We start from the raw sequence: 24,420 nt of genomic DNA, 5'->3' as shown, positions 1-24,420 counted from the left end.
TATATAGTTAGTGTTAGGTTTCCTTTATTTATATTCTTTATTTGGTTGCGATTGGACAATGCGCCACATTTTTGTATGTAGTTCAGTTTTTAGTTAGTTGTCATAGTTAGGTTTCATTTGGTTGGGCTCATGGACCCGGGATTATCTTGTAAATAGTTCTTCAATGGATTTTTCTATTTTTTGGATTTTTTTCATCGCCATGGAGCAATGGTTTTTGTTTATCATTTACACTTGGATTACTTTTCTGACTGTGACTTTGGACACCATTTTTTTGGATTGTGCTGTGTGTTTTTGATTTTTTTCCTTGGACATTCTTCTTCTTTTGGTTGTTTTGCTTTGTGGTTTTTCTCATTTCATTTTCATTCAAGTTGATTTTAAATACATTTTTATTTTCATCCTTCAATGTGTCGTATCATCTCATTGCTTTCATGCATGTCATGTTCGGTGTTTTAACATTCACTTGCAGCCATTGTGTGTGACAGACATGTGTTCATTTGCATTATTTACATTGGGTGTGTAACATGTCATTGCCTTTGATATGTGGGTGGATGTGATAGTTGGTTGGGCCTTTTGGCAGGGGAGGATGGCCATTACGGACATTATTGGGGATTGGTGGGACCCAGGTGCAGGGGGGCATGGATGGGACATGGGTGGGGGCCTGGTGGTGGGTGCCCCACAGTGCTGGGGGGTGGGGGTGGTGGGAGACATGAGTTGGACATGGGTGGGGGCCTGCTGGCAGGTGCCCCACAGTGCTGGGGGGCGGGGGGGTGGGGAACATGAGTTGGACATGGGTGGGGGCCTGCTGGCAGGTGCCCCACAGTGCTGGGGGGTGGGGGTGCTGGGAGACATGGGTGGGGGCCTGGTGGAGGCTGCCCCTGGTGGCTGGGGGGTGGGGGTGGTGGGAGACATGGGTGGGGGCCTGGTGGTGGGTGCCCCTGCACTGCTGGGGGTGGGGGTGCTGGGAGACATGGGTGGGGGCCTGGTGGAGGCTGCCCCTGGTGGCTGGGGGTGGGGGTGGTGGGAGACATGGGTGGGGGCCTGGTGGTGGGTGCCCCTGCACTGCTGGGGGGTGGGGGTGCTGGGAGACATGGGTGGGGGCCTGGCGGAGGCTGCCCCTGGTGGCTGGGAGGTGGGGGTGGTGGGAGACATGGGTGGGGGCCTGGTGGTGGGTGCCCCTGCACTGCTGGGGGGTGGGGGTGGTGGGAGACATGGGTGGGGGCCTGGTGGAGGCTGCCCCTGGTGGCTGGGGGGTGGGGGTGGTGGGAGACATGGGTGGGGGCCTGCTGGTGGGTGCCCCTGCACTGCTGGGGGGTGGGGGTGGTGGGAGACATGGGTGGGGGCCTGTGGAGGGTGCCCCTGGTGGCTGGGGGTGCAGGGGGACATGCGTTGCTGGGCAGTAGTGCAAGTTGACATGTGGGTTGGCTGGGGGGCATGGCCATGGTGGATGGGGTGCCTGCAGGACATGTGCAGGGTAGGCCCCTGTGGTGTGAGCCACCTGCAGGGGCCGTGGAGGGTGTAGAGGGAACACCTGGGAGGACCCACACGTGCAATTCACGTGTGGTGCTCCCCGCGCACCCCTGAAATACACGTACCCTGCTGAAATCGCGTGTGGAACTTCACGCGCACCCCTGAAATACACGTACCCTGATGGAATCGCGTGTGGAAATTCCCGCGCACCCCTGTAATACACGTACCCTGATGGAATCATGTGTGGAAACTCCCGCGCACCCCTGAAATACACGTACCCTGATGGAATCGCGTGTGGAACTTCCCGCGCACCCCTGGAATACACGTACCCTGCTGATTTCGCGTGTGAAACTTCCCCCGCACCCTGAAATACACGTACCCTGATGGAATCGCGTGTGGAACTTCCCGCGCACCCCTGAGATACGCGTACCCTGCTCGCACGGGCCCAATCGCGTGTGGAAATTCCCGCGCACCCCTGAAATACACGTACCCTGATGGAATCGCGTGTGGAACTTCCCGCGCACCCCTGGAATACACGTACCCTGCTGATTTCGCGTGTGAAACTTCCCCCGCGCCCTGAAATACACGTACCCTGATGGAATCGCGTGTGGAACTTCACGCACACCCCGAAATACACGTGCCCTGATGGAATCGCATGTGGAAATTCCCGCGCACCCCTGTAATACACGTACCCTGATGGAATCGCGTGTGGAAATTTCCGCGCACCCCTAAAATACACGTACCCTGATGGAATCGCGTGTGGAACTTCCCGCGCACCCCTGAGATACGCATACCCTGCTCGCACGGGCCCAATCGCGTGTGGAACTTCCCGCACACCCCTGAAATACACGTACCCTGCTGTAATCGCGTGTGTAACTTCCCCTGCACCCTGAAATACACATACCCTGCTGATATTGCGTGTGGAACTTCACGCGCACCCCTGAAATACACGTACCCTGCGGAAATCGCGTGTGTAACTTCCCCTGCACCCTGAAATACACGTACCCTGCTGATATCGCGTGTGGAACTTCACGCGCACCCCGAAATACACGTACCCTGATGGAATCGCGTGTGGTACTTCCCGCACACCCCAGTGATACACGTAGCCCGCTTGCTGTGCTGGTACAGGGTTTGCGCAGCCCTTTGCGCTGGATTGGGTATATTGATGGCTTTTCCCTGCGCGAGAGGCGTTCTTGAGGGCGTAACTGGCGCTGCTGCAGGGTCGCTGCGCCACTGTGCGCCACGGCTGGTTTTGGTGGCTGGAATCCATGAATACGCTGTGCGCGGAAATGGATTTTAGAGCACGCGGCTGGCGCAGGGATTCGCACGCGCACACTGTGCGCCAGCCGCGTGTGCCACTTGTGCGCTGGATTCTATGAATTACCCCCTATGTGTTGCCAATTCTCTACACTGTCCTCTAAATTGTTTTGTATGTCACTGTTCAGCAGGTTGATAATGTAAAAGTAACTGATATTCAACACTTGTAACCTGCTGCAGGGCTCGAAGTAGCTCCTGTTGCATGTAAGGTGACACATATAACATCAAGGGACATATTACAGAAACTTTGCATCGGAACAAGTGCCAGTCGCACTGTGACAATCATTTCCTTAGTGCAAAAACATATTATTTCAATGCATTTTTGCTGAAGGAAACAACCTGTCTTCACGCTAGGACCAAGCCAAACATTGCACTATTGCAAAAATGCATTAAACGAACACGGCCCTCATTTACAAGGTGTTTTTCAATGCTTTTGAAAATCAGTCCTTATGTTTTTTGCACTAGGTCATATTTACCCTAGTGCGTATTGCACTTCCACCAATGCAGGCTTTGTGTATTTTGGTCCCTACCCAGTAAAAACATATTTGAAATTAAAATATTTGGGCTAATACTTCTAAATGAAAAGCAAAATCTCTAAGTAGGAATCTCCATAATTTTATAGCCTGTAATATGCAGTTCTCAACAGCTCATCTGACACAACAGTCAAGCATTGATGAGTTTCATCACGCCTCTCTCTGTAAAATGTGCTATGAGTATTTGTCAGCAAAGAGCATTACCTTGAAATACTACAACGTGCCCATCTGACTTTCTCGACTATACACTAAGGAAAGTTCTCTTAATTTGACATTAGTGTTACTACTTTTCCGAAATATTGTTTGGGTCTGCTTTTAGGAAGTTAAATTGAATGGCGTGTTTTTTTTTTAAACAATGGGCCCAATTCATGGAATATTTGCCCGGTTCAAAGTGAATTTGCACTGCTCAAAAGTGACTTTGCGCTGCCGACACAAACCCTGATTCATGGAACCATGCAACGTGTATTTCTGCCGGGGCAAAGTCCACGCAAAGTCATTTTGAACTACAAAAATTACTATGTGCTGACTTCTGGGCAAAGTCATTTTGAACTACAAAAATGACTATGCGCTGACTTTGCCCATACTTCGCACTTCAAAAATACACTTTGCACGGTTCCATGAATCAAGGTTTGTGTCGGCAGTGCAAAGTCACTTTTCAGCAGTGCAAATTCATTTTGAACTGGGTAAATATTCCATGAATCAGGCCCAATATATCTAACAACGTGAACCTATGGAGTAGGTTTGTGTGAATGATCCAAAGCAAGTGCATTTTCTTTTTTATAAAGAAGATTCTGTGGTAGGTGTTGCTGTACACCTTATTTTATAGGGATAGCTATATGGATTCTGCATTGAAATAATTTGGATAAAAATAAGCTCCACTCGTTCAAATAAAACAGTAGTTTTCTGGCTGACGTACCTGGTTTCAAACACAAAGATGTGCCTTTGCAAAAGGTTAGTTGGTGGTTAGCAACATTCACATAGTGTGGACGGGCCTCACAAAAACAGGCCGACCAAATCAGGAGCATTTTTGCAAAGGTGAGATAAGTATACATAAAAAGGCGAGGTGTTACTGTTTTCCCATATATGTGTCTATCTGTGTGGAAACAGCATATGAATAATCATATGTTAAAATTATTTTTGATATGGTCATGTTCCTTGCCATAACACAGACTATGCTATCAGTAGATATCCATGCCATAACACGCAGACTATTCCATCAATAGATAGCCATGCCATAACACAGACTATACTATCAATAGATACCCATGCCACAACACAGACTATACCATCAATCGATATCCATGCCATATCGCAGACTATACCATCAATACATATCCATGCGATAACACAGACTGTACCATCAATAGATATCCTTGCCATTACACAGACTATACCATCAATAGATATCCATGCCATAACACCGACTATTCCATCAATAGATACCCATGCCATAACACAGACTACCCATGCCATAACACAGACTATACCATCAATCGATATCCATGCCATATCGCAGACTATACCATCAATAGATATCCATGCCATAACACAGACTGTACCATCAATAGATATCCTTGCCATTACACAGACTGTACCATCAATAGATATCCATGCCATAACGACTATTCCATCAATAGATATCCATGCTATAACATAGACTATATAGCATGAATAGATATCCAGTAGGTCTGAGAAAGGCAAGTAAGCCTATCTATGAAGCAGGCGATTTGTCAAAGACCTCAAAATACAGGAGGGCTTCATGTATGACTTGTGGTTGTTTGGAAATGCTCCACACAGAATCTGTGAGAGTACTTGCATCAGGAGGCCTACTTGTAGCCTTCTCAGCAGATGTGAGATTGAGGCTTTTGAGAAAGATTGTTAAACCAAACCAACAAATGTGTGAGTCTCACTCATGATACTTTGTCACTGCTTATTTGACGTCAGAGTGAAAAATGTGACAAAATAAAAAAGGGACTGCATACTAAGACCAAGCAAAGGAGAGGGCACAGGCATAAAGATATTTGGTTAAGTCAGGGGACTGCAACTTGTGTCTCTCCAGATATTTTGGATTACAACTACCACAACCCTCACTTTTTAATATACTGCTTGCTCTTCTCAGATTTTGTTCATGATGGCTGCAAGAGATCTGTTGTTCACAAGAGAGTATGGGTTATTGGGAGCATGGGGTTTGGGGTCTGAGCTCAATAATTTGTACCTAAGCAAATGTATCGGAGTCTGGAAGATTTTATTTATTTAATTTATTTATTTTATTTTCACCGCGCTGGCAGGCGCGGCCGGAGGCATAATAGCGCACCACGTGAACAGACAAACAGGAAACAAGAATTTACTGCAACAGAAACAGACGGCGGAGCGGATTAATTCAGAGTCAAGGAGTACAGAGTCAAAAAGATGTGTTTTCAATTGGCTTTAAAAAAGTTGCAGATTAGTGCATGACCTCACATCTAGCGGAAGCATATTCCACAGTCGTGGTGCTGCATGTGGAAAAGATCTATACTCCACATGTGCCAAATGTGCTCTCAGTGATTCCAGGAGGCTACTAGAGTTAGACCTAAGTACTCTACATGCCGGTAGGAGTGAAACACGACTGGCCAGATACTTGGAGCTTCCCACCGAAAGGCAATTATGCATAATGCACATTGCCTGGAAAATGATCCAACTGCGATTAGGGAGCCAGCGTAAAGCTCTCATAGCTGTTCTGACATGGTCTCTCCTTTGAAGCCCTGCCACAATGCGCACAGCCTTTTTTTGGATCACCTGCAGCCGGGTAAAATCTTGCTTGGAGATACCGATCAGCAAACTTGAACAATAATCGACTTTGGCACCAATAATGGCGCAGGCTACTGTGGTACAATTTTCGGAGGACAGGAATGGCTGTAACTGTGCTAAAAGTTTGAGATGATAACATGTGCTTGACACAAGGAAATTAACCTGATTTTCCATGTCCAATTCCTGATCCAGGACCACCCCAAGTGTCTTGACCCTATTCTGGGTATGAATCACACAGTCTGCAATTTTAAATGATGTGTAATCAGCAGGACGTTTTTTTAGGTGCAATGTCGTAAGCAGAATCAGGAGCTCAGTCTTTGAGGTATTTAGTGCTAGCTTGTTTGCTTGCATCCATGCCTGAAATATTTGATATATGGAAGTAAGAGACGCGGCATAAGTGCACAGTCGCCAGTCAGGGGTACAAGACACTGAGTGTCATCCGCACAGTTTGTGTACACCACACCCTAGCCCTACAGTCTGCAAGAAAAGATTTAACCCATTCCATCACCGACTCAGAGAAGTGCGAAGATATGCGTAGTCTCTCTGCCAACACTGAGTGATCTACAAGATCAAACAAGGCATAGAGATCTAACAGCATACGCATCGTGATGTCACCCTCTGCCATAGAATGCATTATATTAGACTTAAGATCAAGTAGGGTGGATTCAGTACTGTGGGCTTTCCTAAAGCCTGATTGTTTAACCCCCAAGATATCATGAGCTGACAGAAAGGCCTCAATCTATAGATGAGCCACCTTATCTAAAATCTTCAACAGAAAAGGCACATTTCTGATGGGCTGGTAGTTGCCCGCAATACCAGGATCAAGAGATGGCTTCTTTATGAGAAGAGAAATACATGCTTGCTTTATATTTTTAGGGGCAACATTTTCCCTAAACGAGGCATTAATAAACTTGGTACTCACAGGTACCAGATGTGAAGCGCAAGCCTTGATGGTAATTGCTCGGCAGATGTCACCTCTACAATTTGTAGGCTTATGTTTACCCAAGATCTCAGCCAGATATTGCTCAGATATAGGCTTAAAAGTGAACTCTGGAAAGGGTTTAGGGGCTGCCTGTTCTACAATTTTTATCCCCTCCAATGGATGGTCAATGTTTTTCTGCTTAATATTTTCCTGTTTTTTTCAAGTTTATCCACGAACACTTTCTTGATATAATTACACCAAGCGGCATCCTTAACCATCTGACTAGGTAGCAATACACGAGTTTCCAGCTCCTTAAGGATCCGAAAGAGTTCCTTAGAACTGGATGCTGCTCCAGAGATACGAAGATCGTAATATTTTTTTGGGCCCGAACAATGGCTATTTTATAGATGTTGGCGGCCTGCACATAGATGAGTTTATCCTCATCAATCTTGATTTTAACCCAAACTTTTAATGCATTCCACACATTTTTCCGAAGGAGTTGCAAATCTGGCGAAAACCATTTATGTCAGGTGGTTTCGTAGTTACGCATGATTTTTCTGTTGCTAAGTTTTCCACAACTAATTCCAATGTTACCATTCACTTCTCAAGAGGTTAACCAAATGGATAAACTGATGAACAGCTTTCAGAATTCTCTACACAATGGTCATCTTGTACTGACCTATGCAATGCATATGTTTTTTTGTTTAATCCATGAAATGGTGCTGTTATAAAGACTTCCACTGACTCAATTGATTATAATGTCTGTAGGATGTCATATTGGTGTAAAACAAATTATTGGAGATGTAATCCTCAGACCTGAACATGGCCATTATTCCCTTTCTGGTTGGTTGCTTATTGAATGTAATCATAATGTTAGTAATTCCCTGAATCCTTCGTCTATAGTAGCTAGAAACATCAGGTGGAAGATTAAATGGTGTTATGAACGTCAATCATTTTTTATAGACAAAATACTTAATGAAGGTAGACAATATATGTATCCTTGTCTCTCAGACAACTTCTCTACTAATCAAAGTCTAATAGGCTTTTTTTCTCTTAATGGGATAATTAAGGGTGCTGTTACGACTGGTCCAGTCAGTTCGAACTATGTAAACAAAAGGTTAACACCTAGCTCAACAAGGGTTGTAATGTAGCTAATGTTTATCCTCTAAATTGTTTGAAGGACGAAAATTCGACCAAGACTTAGATAGTCACTCTAAGAGCTGATTATCTATTAACACTTGATCGGACCACAAAAGGTGCTAAGGACGTACTATGCAATGATGTGCATCTTGCATGTAATGCCAAGGATACTTGGTTGTTTTGGTGATAAAGGGATCATTTTTAAATGATATATCGGACACATTGCAGGATAACTTTCAAAGTGACAGATGGGATGACTATTTTAGGGAGATAAATGGTAATCATGCCAAGGTCTGGGCAAATAATATCAATACTACTGGTCCATTGACTGCTTTGTTATGTTATGTTATGTTATGTTATGTTATGATACTTGGCATTTATATAGTGACTTGTGTATCATTGGTATGATCTCAAAGCGCTGGTAGGTTGAACATCCTTGAGAACCGTAGTTCAAGGCAGTAGAGAGAGAAAGAGTCATAAGGTGCAGGTGTGCACCGGATGTGTGTGCAGCCGGTGTGGTAGTTGCATGATAGCTGCTTCTTAGCGGTAGGTGTAGCGGTTGGGAGGTTAGGCATATGTGTTCATTCTGGAGGGATGACGCCCAGACTGATTTGTGGCTGTGTTAGGCCTGAGGAGACACTTAAGCTAGCGGCGTGCTTAGCTGATGTTTAATTAGGATGATGAGGAGTATGTGGCGGGTGTTAGTATGAGAACAGCTATACCGAATGTGCATAGTATCACTGTGTTCTAGTTGCGTGTTGGTTTATAGGAGAGATTAAGCGTGGTAGTGTAATGTGGTGGTTATCTGTTTGGCCAAGGAATTACCTGTAAATAATGTGGGCCTGATTCAAAGAAGCTGTTTATAATGGGGCAATTCCATTGAAAATGCTTTGTGAAACAGTTCCTTTGTCTTCGATAAGCCACTTAGGTACGTTAAAAATACCTGATCCTGATGGCAACATATATAAAGCACATTTTAACTTGTGGGTGCCATTATCATGTAATGTCTTCCGAGCTGTTTTACAAAAAGGAAAAATACTTTACCATTTTTTAAGAAAGGGAGACTTGATTCTCCAAATTGTTATAGACCGATTTCATTGTCAGATCAGATATGTTACTTAACTTATTAGGGACATTTCTTCTAACAAAATTTGAGACATGGGTTGAAGACAGCAGAAATATGTCTGATTTGCAATTAGGTTTTCACACTTCTTTGGGAACGACAGAACAATGATTAAACTTGACTCTGATCATGGACAAGTACCATGCTGTCAGTAAAGAAAATCACTGTCTGGCATTCATGAATTTGTCCTCGATGTTGTAAAAAGTCCACACATTTTTTGTGTGGAATATCCTACAGAAACAGGATATTAAAAATTAAATTTTGAGTTTGTTGGTCCAGCTACACATGGATTCTGAGACATATGCATTGTAAGGAAAATTTGGTGGAACAACTAGTACTTGGTCAAGGTGTGAAGCAAAGCTGTGTCCTTGCACCATTTCTTTTAAATTTGTATTTAACTGGTTTGGAAGATTACCAGCTTAAATATACATACAATTAGTTTATATTGTGCAAATTCTATTGTTTTAATAGGGAATATTCTACTGAATTATCAGCACTTCTTAGAGCTTACAATAAATGTATTAATTCTTGGTGTATATAATTTATAATTTGGCAATATGTATGGCAGTACATGTTGCTAAATCAAAAGTCATGATTTTTAACCACAATAAAATTAAGAATGTTCCCTTTTGTGCGGATAATTATCAACTAAAGATAGTCAATAATTGGTATTGCCCGGATGTAAGATTTTCGACTAATTATAAAAGGTCTCAAAATATTGAGAAAATAGCTCACAAGATGAAACAAACTAGTGCGTATTGCACTTCACAGCAAGACATGGGTGTGGTGACATATATTGAGCTATGAAAACACATGAAGCTAATGGTTGAGTGATATCCTAATATGCAAGAAGAGTCTGAGCATTATACTCTTTATCAGCCCTTGCTATAACTGAGTGTCATTTTCTGAAGTCGCTATTAGGGGTTCGATAATCTACTGCCAATTAGAAAACCCTAGTGGTGTTTCTGGGAAGCTGATTGGCCAATCTGCGGGCTATACGCATTGATATAGCCCGCAGATTGATTACAGCCCTCAAATCGGGTGTTTGCAAAGCAAGCAGCTTCCATGTTGTATTCTGCAACGTTGAAGCTGCTTGCTTTGGTGTATATGAAAGTGTTCATATACACCCGCGGTACATACAAACACTTTCATATACACCAAAGTAAGCAGCTCAACGTTGCAGAATACAACATGGAAGCTGCTTGCTTTGGTGTACATGAAAATGTTCATATATGTTAAGATGGATTTCTGAACTCTGTCCTGGAGGGGCAGAGGTTCAGAAGGCCAGCCTAGTTTCTTGGAACAGGGTAACCTCTGGACAAGCCAGACCACTCAAGGTAGCGATCGCGGCGGTCAAGACTAGGTCTCAAGAGGGGTGAGGGTGACTGAAAGCCTGCAATGAGCATACAAAGCAAGGACACTTACAAATTACTCCAAGCAGGTGTTATATTAAAAATATAGACACATTTATTACAAGGCCTTTGTAACATTGACCGTAGCGAGAAATCACAATAAAACTCAGGTAAACCAACACATCACAATCAAATACAATATATATAGAATTACCAATGAGTCTAACGAGTTAGATGCACGAAATGTGCAGACCCCCTAGATGGGGAGGAAAACAGGCAGTGCGAATAATAGTTAGTCCCAGTCTGCCTTCAGAGGCACCTAACTAGAAGGAAGTCCGAGCCCTACGAAGAGTGGAGCCTTGTGCTCAAAAGTACCTGCACACGCAGGTGCCAACGGGCAAAGGGGAGTCTCCTCGAGGGGATCAGGCAGTTCAGTTCGGTGAACAAATGAAGATGAACAGAGCTCCGCGACTCAAGCGCAGCCTCCACTGTGGGCAGAAGCAGAGCGTGAGTACGGAAAGGCGTGCTGTTTGACACAGCGGGGAAAAGCTATGGGCTACTGCAGGAGGGCGACCAGTTCCTAGCGATGCTACTCACCGGTCCCCGATGCAGGCAGACCCAGGCTTCTCCGCGTCAGTTTCAGTACTGGCAGGTTCAGGTACGAGCAGGGGACGTCTCAGCATTGTGTAGATTCCGCAGCAGCAGAAGTTAGAGTTGAGGATGTCCCAAACGCAGTGAACCTGCACAGTTTGTTACCACAGCAGGGCAACGGAGCGGCCGCATGTATTTCAGCCCAATGTACACTTCTCACTTCAGACCTGGGAATGCCAAGTGTACGAATCGTGTGAGAGTGGCAAGGACTCGTAATACAGCAGCAACCTGACGGCGGTTACAGAGCAAGACTCCTGGGTAGGCTGGTCAGTCCACTGGATGGCCCAGAGACACTTCCGAAGGCTTACGTGCAGGAGATGGTGAAGATGCCGAGAATAGTTGTTCCCACTATTCCAAAGGGTCAAAGTACCAGTACAGGCCTTCTCGTTCGATCAGAGGTAGAAAGGGTTTCACAAAGCGACAGCAGTGCAGAGGAGCAGTCCTTCAGCGGGTCACCAGCGATTCCTCGGTCCAGCCTCGTAGTTGCAGGATACTTGGCTCCTGTATTCCTTTGTTCGTGAGAACTCAGGAGATCGACATGATGGTGGTGTTTCCAGCCTCCTCTTATCCACGGTTCCCTTCGCGCCAAAACGGAGGGGACCCAATGGGAGATCTGCTCACAACACACTCACACCATATGTGGACCTATCACGGACCACAGTGGTCCCAGGCATTCACGACACACTAGACTCTCTGGCACCCAGGATGTGTATTGGGACCAGACATCCCAGCCCACATCCTGGAGGCACACACAAGGCCTGTAGAAGCCCGCGAAAGCATCTGTGTTTCGCGGGAAAGTACATGCCCAAATAAGGAAGGCCCTGGGTCAGCTTGACCTGGGGAAGGTGAAGGGGGCAAGACGGTCAGCGGGCAGGACAAAGAGCCTCGTTGTCTGGCCATTTTGGAAGCCAGGCCACCATTTTGGGCTAAGCGCGAGAAACGCGCTTAAACAGCCAAAAGGAGCTCAAAACGCAAAGAAACGATCGCTGCCACCAGTCCCATCCGTGATTCACTTGCACCATTCGTTAACAATCCAAAGAGAGTGTCTAGGGCCTGTAGACGACTAGAGACCCAAGAGAGCAGTAACTTAGCTTACAATGCCCTCTTGTGCCATGTTGCGCGAAAGCTGCAACATGATAAAAGAACTACGGAAAACAACGTTTCCCGGTACTGACTGTCTTAAGGGCATGTCAGTTTCCCTGTAAGAATGGAGCTAAAGCCCACAGGAGTGCGGCAGAAGGCTGCACTTCTCTGGCAAAGTCTAGATCATGGTGAAAACAACAGCAAAATGTTTAGTGGTTGCCACATGGAAGGAAAATTACCCACAATTAAGAAATCTTTCCTAACAATATACACCACACCACTCGTTAAAGCTAACTCGGTCTTCAGGGACCATAACGCCCGGTACGGCCATCGCTGCAGGTCTATAAAGCTATATTAAATGTTATATTTAGAGCCCCAGACAATTCCCATATTTGAAAATGTGTCTCTGATGCCAGTTCCGAAATTCAGAGATTTTATTGATGTTTTAACATTGGAAAATCATAAGGCTATTATTTGGATGAGGGCTGTTAAGAAGTTATTTAATCATGCTGGTCTTCTGATCTATTATCATTAGCTGTTAACAATAACTTCTGTGGTTAAAGTGACTTTGAAAAATATCTATAGAGAGTTTAATTAGTCTTCTCTCATAGCACCCTCACAGTCAAAAGCACCTGGAGGGTAATTTCTTTCCTATGCTCATGTGAACAATGATCTGGTAAATTATGTAGTTTATAGGCCTCATTACGGTATGCCCAGATTCCACTAAACTGTATTTCGGCAGCGTTGTAAATCCCAATTTTGTTTGTACATAGGAATCAAGGAGGCATTTTCGGCAGAATTACTGTGGCGGTAATTCGGCCGCAGTAATTGAGCTGAAAATTGCCAGAAAGTAAGCAGATTTATCTTCAGCTCATAGCTGGAGTTGAATCCTCCAACTTTCTGCCCAACTCATAGTTGGGCGGTGTGATAATGTAGCGATATACAGTAATACTGCTGCATTTAAACCTCACCGCCCAATGATGCATTACATTATTTTACATGATTCAGCTACCTTTAGCGAAACATATCCAATGAAATGGCAAGCAAATGGACAGGATACCTGCCTTTGGAATCACTTGGAGGATGAAAGTATTCTTCATTTTATGTTTTATGTCACTTGCCTAAAAAAACATACTAGACTATGTATGTTCACTCAATGACATGTAGTACTTCAGTTTCTCCTAGAAGCTAAGGATCATTGCATATGTTGGAGTTTAGGGCATTACTTATCTGCTGCTATCAGCAACACATCAAGATTTTTAGCATTTATTCAATTATTTTTTTATATTAGATCATATATTGTCTCTTAAATTTATCTTCTTTTCCTGACCCTGTTTTAACATAATGCTTGTTGATGAATCGTGTGTGTACTTATGTGTTTGACTTTGTTTTGATATATTCTAGTACTGCTTGATTAAATGATTTCAAATAAAGCAAAACTAACTTGAACAAACTCACTTGGTACCACTGTCAGCCACTGATATTGTAATCAGTGTTCTCACTGCAATTCATATCATAACATAAACATCATTTATTGCTCCCTTCATTGTTAGATCATCAGATGTTAGCCTCTTAGTTACAAATACCCACTCCATTGTTAATGTGCAATAGTTTGAAGTGCCGTTTTGCTCTTCGGTTCATGCTATAGAAATGATAATACGGCTACTCACTCACTCGCACAACCATGTTGGTGACAGAAGTAATGTCATGCATGATACTCAGCTGTACATAAATGGAACATTGGACCTTTTTGTACGACAACCAATTCACTTAAGTATTTGTTGGTATGGGCACCTGGTTATCTGAGTAGATATGTGTCATTAGTTGAAATGGTGGTAGGGAACAAGTGCAATAGCACAAAGAAAACTATTCATGTACATCCCATGTCACACAAACACATTCTGAAAAACTGATGCAAAGAAGAACATCAATGAAACCATGTTTAATGAATTTCAAAACATTGCAGGAGTGACTCTCTGCTGTATATCAGGATGCTGATTTATATTATGTTAATAAGTGTCTCCATTTAATGAGTACTCTCTAGAAAAAGGGTAGTCTCACTGACAAACCTATGTGTAATCCCTTGAGATTCCAAGCATGCAGTTCAGAAAGTCCCCAAAGGCTTTGCTCTCCCAACAACATGACCTTCATGGAACTCTTGAATATTTCTTTCATTGAAAATAGTTGTCCACGTAAACACAACGCTCCACCTCTGAACACAAAGCCACCAATGCCTCCTACAACTCTGATTTCGAAAGTTTCATACAAGCAGGCAGAGCTCTGGCTGCATCTGATATGCAACCCCAACTCAAAGCCCTGCAAACTTGCCTTTCCCTCTCCTACCAACAAACCAAACCCATCCACTTTCTTGCAGATCTACCATGCTAATGACTGCAGTGCACACTACAATTCCTAATAACATAACATAACTTACCAAAGAAAGCATTGCTTGCATGTACGTACTTGGATTTACTGTTAATGTAGTTCCACCTCCAAAGGACACCTTCCAGCCTGAGCCAGTAGTCACACTGTGAGACACCCATAATCAAAAACTTGAACTCTAGACATTCTGCAAGTAAAAATGTGTAGGTGGGGCACTAGGCCCCATACTCTAGGGGTAGTGAACATATGTCCAGTTGCATCACTATAGAGGAATGGACAAAGTGGTATTCCAGTGAAAACAAAATAATGTGCCTCTCTGTGTCATTCGTGTATCACCAAATGTCACCACCAATATGGCTCCCCTTCCTTGATGATGTGTCTATGACTTAGGGCCTGATTTACAGAGCGTTTTTAATGGGACTTTCAAATTCGAAACGACGGTTGTAAATCAGGCCCTTTTTGTGATAGGATTCATTATATAATAGCCTTTAATTCTAAACACATGCTTAGATCCATATCGGTAAGGCACCTCGTGATGTGAAGAAGCCATGGGTTGACTTGCTTTAAAGCTTCCCTATAACTTGCTAGCCCTAGTGTGCCCTATATACGAGCCCAATAAAACACGGACTTCAATTTTATTTCTTAGATTATTGGCCTGGTATCAGTCTTCATCTGGACAAATGCATTGGGGGTTACTAAACACATACTAATGTATTTACCAGATCTAATGTATGTGACATATGATGAAATAGTATAGCACAACAGAAACTAGCACTTAATGGAATATGCATCAAATTCTAGTTGAGTTGTTCATAATCCAACAAAGATCATAGAAAACAGGGCATATCCTAACCTACCACAGAACAGTCGAATCTTGATTTACCTTACAGAACATATGCCAAAACCAAATGTGTCTACATCTACAAAATCACGGACCACTGTTATTGTAAATATACATGGTAAAGAGTTCTGTCTTCATACTTCACTGCATATGTGCATTTGACAACCATACTCCAGCCGGCAGTTCTTAAATATCCTCTACATGCTTGCTAGTTTACAATCTTTAAATAACTGTTCTGGATTTTGCAATACCAGTGTCTCCCTGCGGTTTCAATTTAGATCTTCAATTTGCACCTGTATATATGTATTAATTGATATGCTTATCAATTTAATAACTTACCAGCATGTCCCTTGTATATATTTTTGAACACTTTGTAAAACATCAAATGGGTACGCAGATGCATTCAGGCCAGGTACCTAGTTAGGGCATTTTTACTTTTTAGTATTCCCGTAATTTCCAAGTTTAGGTTTCTAGTCATAGGGCCATATTATAGACATTTTACATCAGTGCAAGTTCAATTAGCATTAGACCTGGGAGAGCCAGGGAAAGCCAAGCCACGGCTGAGCCTGGGGATCTGGTCTGGAGCTTTGGGACATACAGGAGCCCAGCCAGAGAAATGGCCACATGAAACTGGGGGAGGGACCACTGTAAGGGATTCAGACGAAAGAAAGGGGGCAAAAGAGGTTGAGGTGCAAAAACAGAGCTAAAGGAGTAAGATTGGTTAGTTAGAAAAGGGGCTAATGGAGTTAAGGGGCAACAAATGTGGCTGGAGGCAAGAAAAGGCGCTAAATGAAACTGGGTAACAAAAGGGACTAAAGGAGTTGGGGCAGCGAAAAAGGCTTAAAGTGTTGGGGCATCAAAAGGGGCTGGGAGCAACAGAAAGGGCTAAAGGAGCAGGACAAGGGGATAACATAGTCTGGGCGAGAAAAGGGCCTAAACGGGGCAAGAACATGGGCTAAACATGACTGGGGGTGCAAGAAAAGGGATAAAGGTGTTTGGGCAAGAAAAGGGGCTAAATGGGACAGGGCAAGAAAAGGGGCTAAATGGGTTGGGGAACAAAAGGGGCTAAACAAGCCTGGGGAAACAAAAGCAACTAACGGTCTGGGAGGAATAAAAAAGGCTAAAGGGGAAATAAAAGGGACTAAAGGGGTTAAGCGGCTAAATGGGAACTGTTAGGTGTGGGTGGTTTACTGAATATAATTGGATTGTCTTTTCTATTCATTATGAATGCTGGACTACAAGTACCAGAAAGTAACAATACAAAGTGGTTAAGTTACTCATGAAGATATGGAACAGGAAAGGTCTGCTTTTTAAATCGTTCATCATTTATCAGTCATGCTTTAGCCACACGGTTATGACATACAGCTGGCATTTGGCCACCTGCCACGTGGGACACCTTCAACCAGGCCTGGCTTTTTAGTCAACAGCGTTTTGCATGCTGGGACTTGTAGGCCAAGCGTTTCTTAGAAAAAGGGAAACTAGAAGTAATCGATTTTACAGGCGGTTTATTAAAAGATAAAGTACTGTTTGATGGTATTATGCAAGGGCTTTTTCTGGTATAAAGATGTGGTGCAGATTTTAAAGACGATTTGAAACAAGGTCGCCCACATTGGGAGGGCACCTGGACTGAGGGGGGCGAGGCGTTGGAAGCCAGTTAACTATACGGCTGCGCAAAGTTAATTGCTAAATTTGCATCCTATCGGATGAATTTGCCTGGCTCCTCACTCTAATTGGAGGCAATGTTCTTTCATTGCTCGCCTACCTTTCATTAGATTAGGCCTGTAATATGATGCAATGTTACTTTTACTCGGCTGAGAGGAGTTTTCCTTGGTGGTAAACAATGCTCCCGGGCATCAATAGTTAGGCAAATTAACTGGGGCTTCGTTTGCCAGCATTCTCCAAGAGCATCTGCAACAGCCAGCACCTACAAAGGTTGTATGCAATTGCATGTGCGAGTTCCTAAAGTCGACTGCTTGGGACTGAGGGCTGCTTGTAATACGATGGTTGCTGGTTTGAATCCTAAAGGTGTTTCCAGCTTTTTTTTTTTTTTTCTCCAAGAAGGATAAAGCACTACCCTTAGTTTAACAACATTCATGGCCTTTGTAATCTGGCACAGTAGCTCAGTGGGTTGAGCGTTCCCCTGCAGAGATCGGCATGGGTGTCGGTGATGTGAAGTAGAACCGGGAAAAGCCTTACTTACGTCTCAGCACCTGTCTTCCTGTCCTGTCCCTGTCAAACAATGAACGACTGGGGTGGGATCGGAAGTCAGGCGGCCGGGACCGGAAGTTAGGCAGACACACTCCTGGAATTTGCTGCTGGCATTCCAGGAGCACGTCTTTTTTGTGTGTTTGTTGCAGAAGGGTGTTGGGGAGCCGGTGGAGCTCATGGCTGGCCCCTGCTTTGGGTATGTGCTGACCCAAGAAAAGGGTCAAGCCAGAGCCCTAGGTGGGACTCAGGCTATGCCGGACTCACCCAGCTCTAGTTAGCATTAACTTAAAAACTGATTAAGTGCAAAGAACATATGGTCTGATTCACAGAGTGTTTTTCAAAGAGATTGTGCCATTATAAAACGCTTCTTTGAATCAGGCCCATCATCCGGGCAATTTTTGCCCTAGTGCTAAATGCATTTGCACCAGTGCAAAGTTTTGGTTATAAAACTCCATAATGTTTAACCAAGATGGGCTTAATTTCTAATTCCTGGCATATTTCCTAGAATACTAAATATCACGATGTTAGGTTGTCAATCAGAATATCTTCCAAACTTATACTTTGATGCAAACAACAAGAAAACATCACAAGAGGTTTTAGCGAAAATCTGAAGTAGCTAGTTCAATTAGCAAACGAATTTCAGTATTTTAATGGCCAGAACTTACTTGGTTTCACAGTTACCTTTGTGCCACTACCAAAGATCAGGCGGTTGGCATTTAGATTCACACAATGTTCTTACCCAAAGCAAAAACGAGCCTGTGAGTAATAGGTACAAAACAACCCAATAGCCAAACCGTCATTTAGGGTGGCACTTCTGAAAACCAAGGGGCAGGTGAAAAGACAGTTACGTAGTAACATGCTTCAGTATTTTCTGGATGCTCAATATTTTATATTAGCAAGAATGCAAATGTCCAAGTTTTGGCAGGGGTTAAATCCGTCTGTTCCATTTGAGACAGCAAGAGTAACATCTCAAATATCTACTTAGGTTTGCAGAAACTCAAGATTTTATGATATATTATTTGATATTGCATTTTATCTCTGATACATGCTGGACATAGCCTGAGACCATCACCACATGTTGTGTCCTATTGGTGCTAGGGAATACTGTAACAAACTGCAAACTAATATTGGCACAACGAAAGAAGGAGTTTTTTTTTTTTTTTAAACTAACTTATAGAGCCATGCGCCAAAATATTGATTAAAGATTAAACTTGTGTCGCAATTAAGTGCAGGGCAACAAAAAGGGTGAAATCAAAACCCCAACCCTTTGGAAACGACGATACACAAAAAGCTCCACACTTTTATGAAACTGCACCACATTGTATTTTGAGTGAAAAAATATCTGCTTTTAATAGGATGCCCTTTGTAGATAACACGTGTTTCGACACACAAGTGTCTTTCTCAAATCAGGGCTAATTTTGACTATCATCCATATCAAAGGTTGTTCCAATTCAGGGTGGCAACATGAAAAATGTCACGTGTTAAATCCCCCTCGTACCTGGCTCAAAGTCTCCTGCCGTCTGTTGTCTGTTGACATTTTTCATGTTGCCACCCTGAATTGAAACAACCTTTGATATGGATGATAGTCAAAATTAGCCCCGATTTGACAAAGACACTTGTGTGTCGAAACACGTGTTATCTACAAAGGGCAACCTATTAAAAGCAGATATTTTTTCACTCAAAATACAATGTGGCGCAGTTTCATAAAAGTGTGGAGCTTTTTGTGTATAATATTGGCACAAGTCTGTCTCCAATGTTTTCTGTTCTTGGATTACTCAGATCTAAAAAGCGTGGGAAATCCTCATTCCAGTGACCATAATGCAGAAGTTACTTCCCCCCAATGTTGATTTCTATGAAGTGATAGAAACGTGGGTGCCCTTGAGCAGAGATTGAGGGCCTGATTTACAAAAGTGTTCTTCTGGCCATGAGGATGTAATGTTGGAAGATCTCAATCAGAAATTAAGGCCTTTGTTCATAGAGAGGTGTGATGGAACATTATGGGCTCCCAATAGTTGCACAAAGGTGATACAATAAAGCCCCAAAGGCACGTTTCAATAATCCCAGGTAAGACATTGGGCCTCATTATAAGTCTGCCGGTCCGGTAGTAACGGTGCCGGTAAACTACCAGCACCACTGCTAGCGGACTGGCAAACTACGGGTTGTGCTCGCGGGTGCCTTTCTGCTCGCCAGGTCTGACCTGGTGGGCAGACCGGCACCCACGAGCACAACTCGTCGGATGCACCGGCACCATTCATGAATGGTGCTGGTGCATCTGACCTCCCCATTCCCATTGAGCCCTATTGGGCTCAATGGGAATGGGGAGTAATGAATACCGGCACCCAGCAATGGGGATGGACCGGGTCCGCTGGGGTCGGAATGCCCCTGTACGTCCCCATTGCCAGGTGCCGGTAATTTCACGACTTTGGTGGCATCCGTGCCAGTTTCACTGGCACGACTACCGCCAATGGCGCAATGAGGCCCATTGACCCTCATTATAAGTCTGCCGATCCGGTAGTAACGGTGCCAGTAAGCTACCAGCACCATTGCTACTGGACCGGCAAACTACGAGTTGTGCTCACGGGTGCCTTTCTGGCAGACAGACCGGTATGAGCAAGCAGAACTCGTCAGATGCACCGGCACCATTCATGAATGGTGCCGGTGCATCCGACCTCCTCATTCCCATGGGAATGGGGAGTAATGAATACCGGCACACAGCAATGGGGATGGACCGTATCCGCTGGTGTCGGAATGCCCCTGTACGTCCCCATTACTGGGTGCCGGTAATTTCACGACTTTGGTGGGAGCTGTGCCGGTTTTACCGGCACGGCTACCGCCAATGTCGTAATGATGCCCATTGTGTTTTTGTAGAAATGTATGCTGTTGTGACTGGTAAATCCCCATTGCAGGGTGCCAAAAAAAAAATTACTCTGGTGGCAGCCATGCCATTTCTACCACCACGGCTACCGCCGGGGTCATAATGAGGCCCAGTCTGTTCTTTAACTTAGAGAATGGGCTGTGCCGGTAAAAACGGCACAGCTGCCACCAGAGTAATTTTGTTTCCGGCGCCCCGGCAATGGGAACTTACCAGGGCATTACAGCCCCGGCGGTCCCGGTAATTCCCAATTACCGGGCGCCGGAAAAAATTACTCCCCATTCCCATTCGAGTCCCGTTGGACTCAATGGGAATGGGAAGGATGGATACACCAGCACCATTCATGAATGGCGCCGGTGCCTTCCGTTAAGGTCTGCGAGCGGGTGCCGTTCCGCCCACCAGGTTAGACCTGGCAGGCTGAAAGGCACCCGCTCGGAGAACTCGGAGTATCCCGGTCCGGTAACAACAGTGCTGGTAGCTTACCGGCACCTTTGTGACCAGACCGGCATACTTATAATGAGGCCCAATGACTTCTGAAATGATACTTGTATCTTGGAAAAGTGTAAACAGCATCATCACGGCTTTTTCTCATTTGCCCATCTGGTGATTCCAATTAATTGAGAATCTCTATAAACCACCATGGATGTGACTGACATTCATCCGCGAGTGCAGAGTTGACTTCCAAATCTACCCATGAAGAGCCAAATAGTGTTTTCACAAACCAAAAACAGAGGTGAAGCATAAGAAAAGGCACTTCTCTACAACCTGAAGTTATCATGTGTGAACACACATATGAAGCTGCTTAAATCTCAATAAGGCATCAATAGAGCTCATCATGTACCATCAATGTGATCTCTTTCTGTTGCACAAATGAACAGGGCACAAAGGGGACCATGGTGGACTAACCGTATGCAGTTAATCGTTTCTGTACATGGGGGTTTCTGTAGGCAAATCTAGGTGGTGAGCAACAGCATGTTGCACATGTTGTACAAGAGAAGAGGGGTGGGGTGATGCTGTTGAGAGAATTGAGTTGTCCAGTATTTCACGAAAGTAAGATAGTTTGTACTCATCTAGCCTCGTGAGGGATAGAGATCAATTGACATATTTTACAAACGCCGTGCTTTGCAACTCAGGCCCAAGAATCTACAGCTATAGATAAATGACAGAATTCTGTGATGAATGGTGCCTGTTATGCAACTGACCGTTCCACCCACACCATCAACTTGCTGGTGGCACTAGGCGTACAAGGATTATGTCTCCATTCCTCTAAAAAGCCAGTCCACATCAATCCTAGTGCAAGCACATGAGCTGTTTTAGGCAATATAAGTTTACACTGATGTTGACAAGTCAGGAGTCGTAAAAGTGTGCCTTGGGTAAGGCAGTGTGACAGCGCAGACAGGGGCAGTGTGACAATGCCGACACAGGCAGTGTTACAGCGCAGGCAGCAGGCAGGGGCAGCGTGACAGCGCAGACAGTGGCAGCAGGATGACCTTCACCATTGGCCTCGTCACACTCCAAATGCTGATATGTATCTCCGGTAGTTGAACTTAAGTAACAATGTATGATCTAAGACCACATTCTTGTGTCGCAGTATTTCTGTATCCATATCTCCCCAGCACATCAGTGACATGTAGTTAACATTCTAACAGAATATGAAGAAAGCTCGATTCTTTATTTGTAGTTGAAAGGCCACCTCTGGGACTAACACCTCTGCAGGTAAAATATTATCAATAAAAACATCTATGGTACATTTTATAGTTAAAACACATTGTTCTGGTTTAATATCAGCCACAAAAGAAGCAACCTGCAAATAAGTGTCCGGATAGAGATAGAAAGGCTTCTCTTTTAAATAACAAACTGTTCTGAAACCGTTATTGGTCAAAGGAAAATGTGTGTTGCTTTCAAACTATGTAAACCTATTAATGTTGGCATCTGAACAGCAAAGATATTTTCGTGAAAAGTGATTTTCCACAGAAGTGCACTGCTTTTTGCTGCCCTGCCTTTCTGGAGGAAGTACTTACTTGGTGTTACAAGCAGTTTTGTGCCTGATCCGAATATCATCTTGACGTTATTATTCACACTGTAGTCAAGAGCTTAACAAAAATGAGGTGGCCACCTCGCTTTATGTCGCCAAGGTGTGCACTCTAGGGCAGAATGGTAACCGACACAATCTCTAAGAGAGCATGATAACCCACACACTCTAAGACAGCATGGTAACCCACACTGTGCATGTGGGATGCGGATGAGATGTCATCTGGTAGATTGATTGACAGTCTGTGAACCAGAGTGAGATCCTGTGTTAGCGGCCATATTAGGCAACATTGTATGAGCCTGGGGGAATGTTTTCACACTGAGACTAGGTTCTCTTATTTGCCAAAACCCGTCAATGTTTAACACCAGTGATTATGAGCTATTTTAGGAAACCCTGTGAATTTGTTATACATTTCTTCAAGGTTGAAGCATCTAAATCACATCTAATCACATCTAAATACATCTAAATCACACCATGAACTCAGTCTGTCATCTGAAGCAACAGTCCACCACACAAGAGATGTAACGAGGGGCTGGTTTGTGTTTCGCAGCATCTCCAAACTACCCTAATACAGGAGAAAGAGAAAAAGGGATAATGAGATGGATAGTATTAAGGTAAAGGCGCCCAGAATTTGGACCACTCATACATTTTCTTCTCAGTCTTGATCCACACTAGAAGCATGAGCTCGACCTTACTATCATCAAGTAGGCCTTCTGTCAGAATGGAACAAACAGATCTTAGATTGTGTCCCCGACCCTCCTTTTTCTCGGAAAAGGAACTGATATGCAATCAGAGCTCATCTTTTCCTGAAAGTGGTCTCATAACTGTCCCCTGAGAGCAGATGCAGATAAGGGCTCTGTGGTGTAGCCTGAGTAATCAAGACTCACCCCGTTTCACAGCCTCATCCCTGCCGCTCATGATATCGTCCATCTCCCTGGGCGGTCCAGCTCCATGGGCGCTGCAGCCTTTGCACAGTTGCCGTGTCTGCACCAAAGCCATCCAGTAGCACCCAGAAACTCATCTCCGTCTCACCCTTAGAGTGCATTGCCCACCAGTCCCAGTAACTCATCTCTACTCTAATAAGCACATTTCTAATTAAAATGTGAACATTGTGGTCTGGATGATGTCACATATATTGGGGCTGGCAGGATAGCTCAGTGGCAAAGTGCCTCTCTCTAGCATGAAGCGCGATATGAAGCCCCATTTTTAATTTAATTGAAGCCATTCAACAAATCTGTTAATTAAAAAATGTGATTCGGGGCACATGCCAATGCAATTATGTATCTGCTCTATTAGCCATTGGAGACACGCATGTCTGCTTTCGGTATACAGACTTCTCTTACGAATGTGGCATTAACATGGGAAGTGAGAACCCTCACTCTACGCTAACCATGATACACCAGGCTATCTATTTAGACACCAGGCTACCCGTTGTCATTGGTAGGATTTTGGCTGTAAAAATGTTGCGCCTTGAAAGTTGTGCAAAAGGGCGCAACAAGTACAGCTGGATATGATTGTATGCAATGGTGATCTTAAAAATATTGTACTCAACAGACCGCACAAAGATCATAAAATGATGAACAAATAAAGCTTCATCCCTGATCTTTCTTTAAGAGGTTCTAATGATCTGATGATATGTCCTCTTCTTTGCTACAAATAAACTATACTGTTGAGTGTTCAAAATAACTATTACATACAGCCATCTGGAGT

At 44.1% G+C, this 24,420-nt stretch overlaps 1 gene segment (V, D, J or C); it reads right to left on the bottom strand.

Annotated features, from left to right (window-relative positions):
- The window catches only part of LOC138521168 (T-cell receptor alpha chain constant-like), a 155,020-nt gene extending 132,269 nt beyond the window's left edge, over nucleotides 1-22,751 (bottom strand). The window contains 1 exon segment of the C gene segment in view: nucleotides 22,700-22,751. Coding sequence covers nucleotides 22,700-22,739 — 40 coding nt within the window.
- Between the last annotated feature and the right edge of the window lie 1,669 nt (nucleotides 22,752-24,420).

Source organism: Ambystoma mexicanum, chromosome 13, assembly GCF_040938575.1.
Source record: "Ambystoma mexicanum isolate Mex_15411 chromosome 13, UKY_AmexF1_1, whole genome shotgun sequence".
Classification (NCBI taxonomy): domain Eukaryota; kingdom Metazoa; phylum Chordata; class Amphibia; order Caudata; family Ambystomatidae; genus Ambystoma; species Ambystoma mexicanum.
This window is presented reverse-complemented; position numbering and strand designations above follow the sequence as displayed.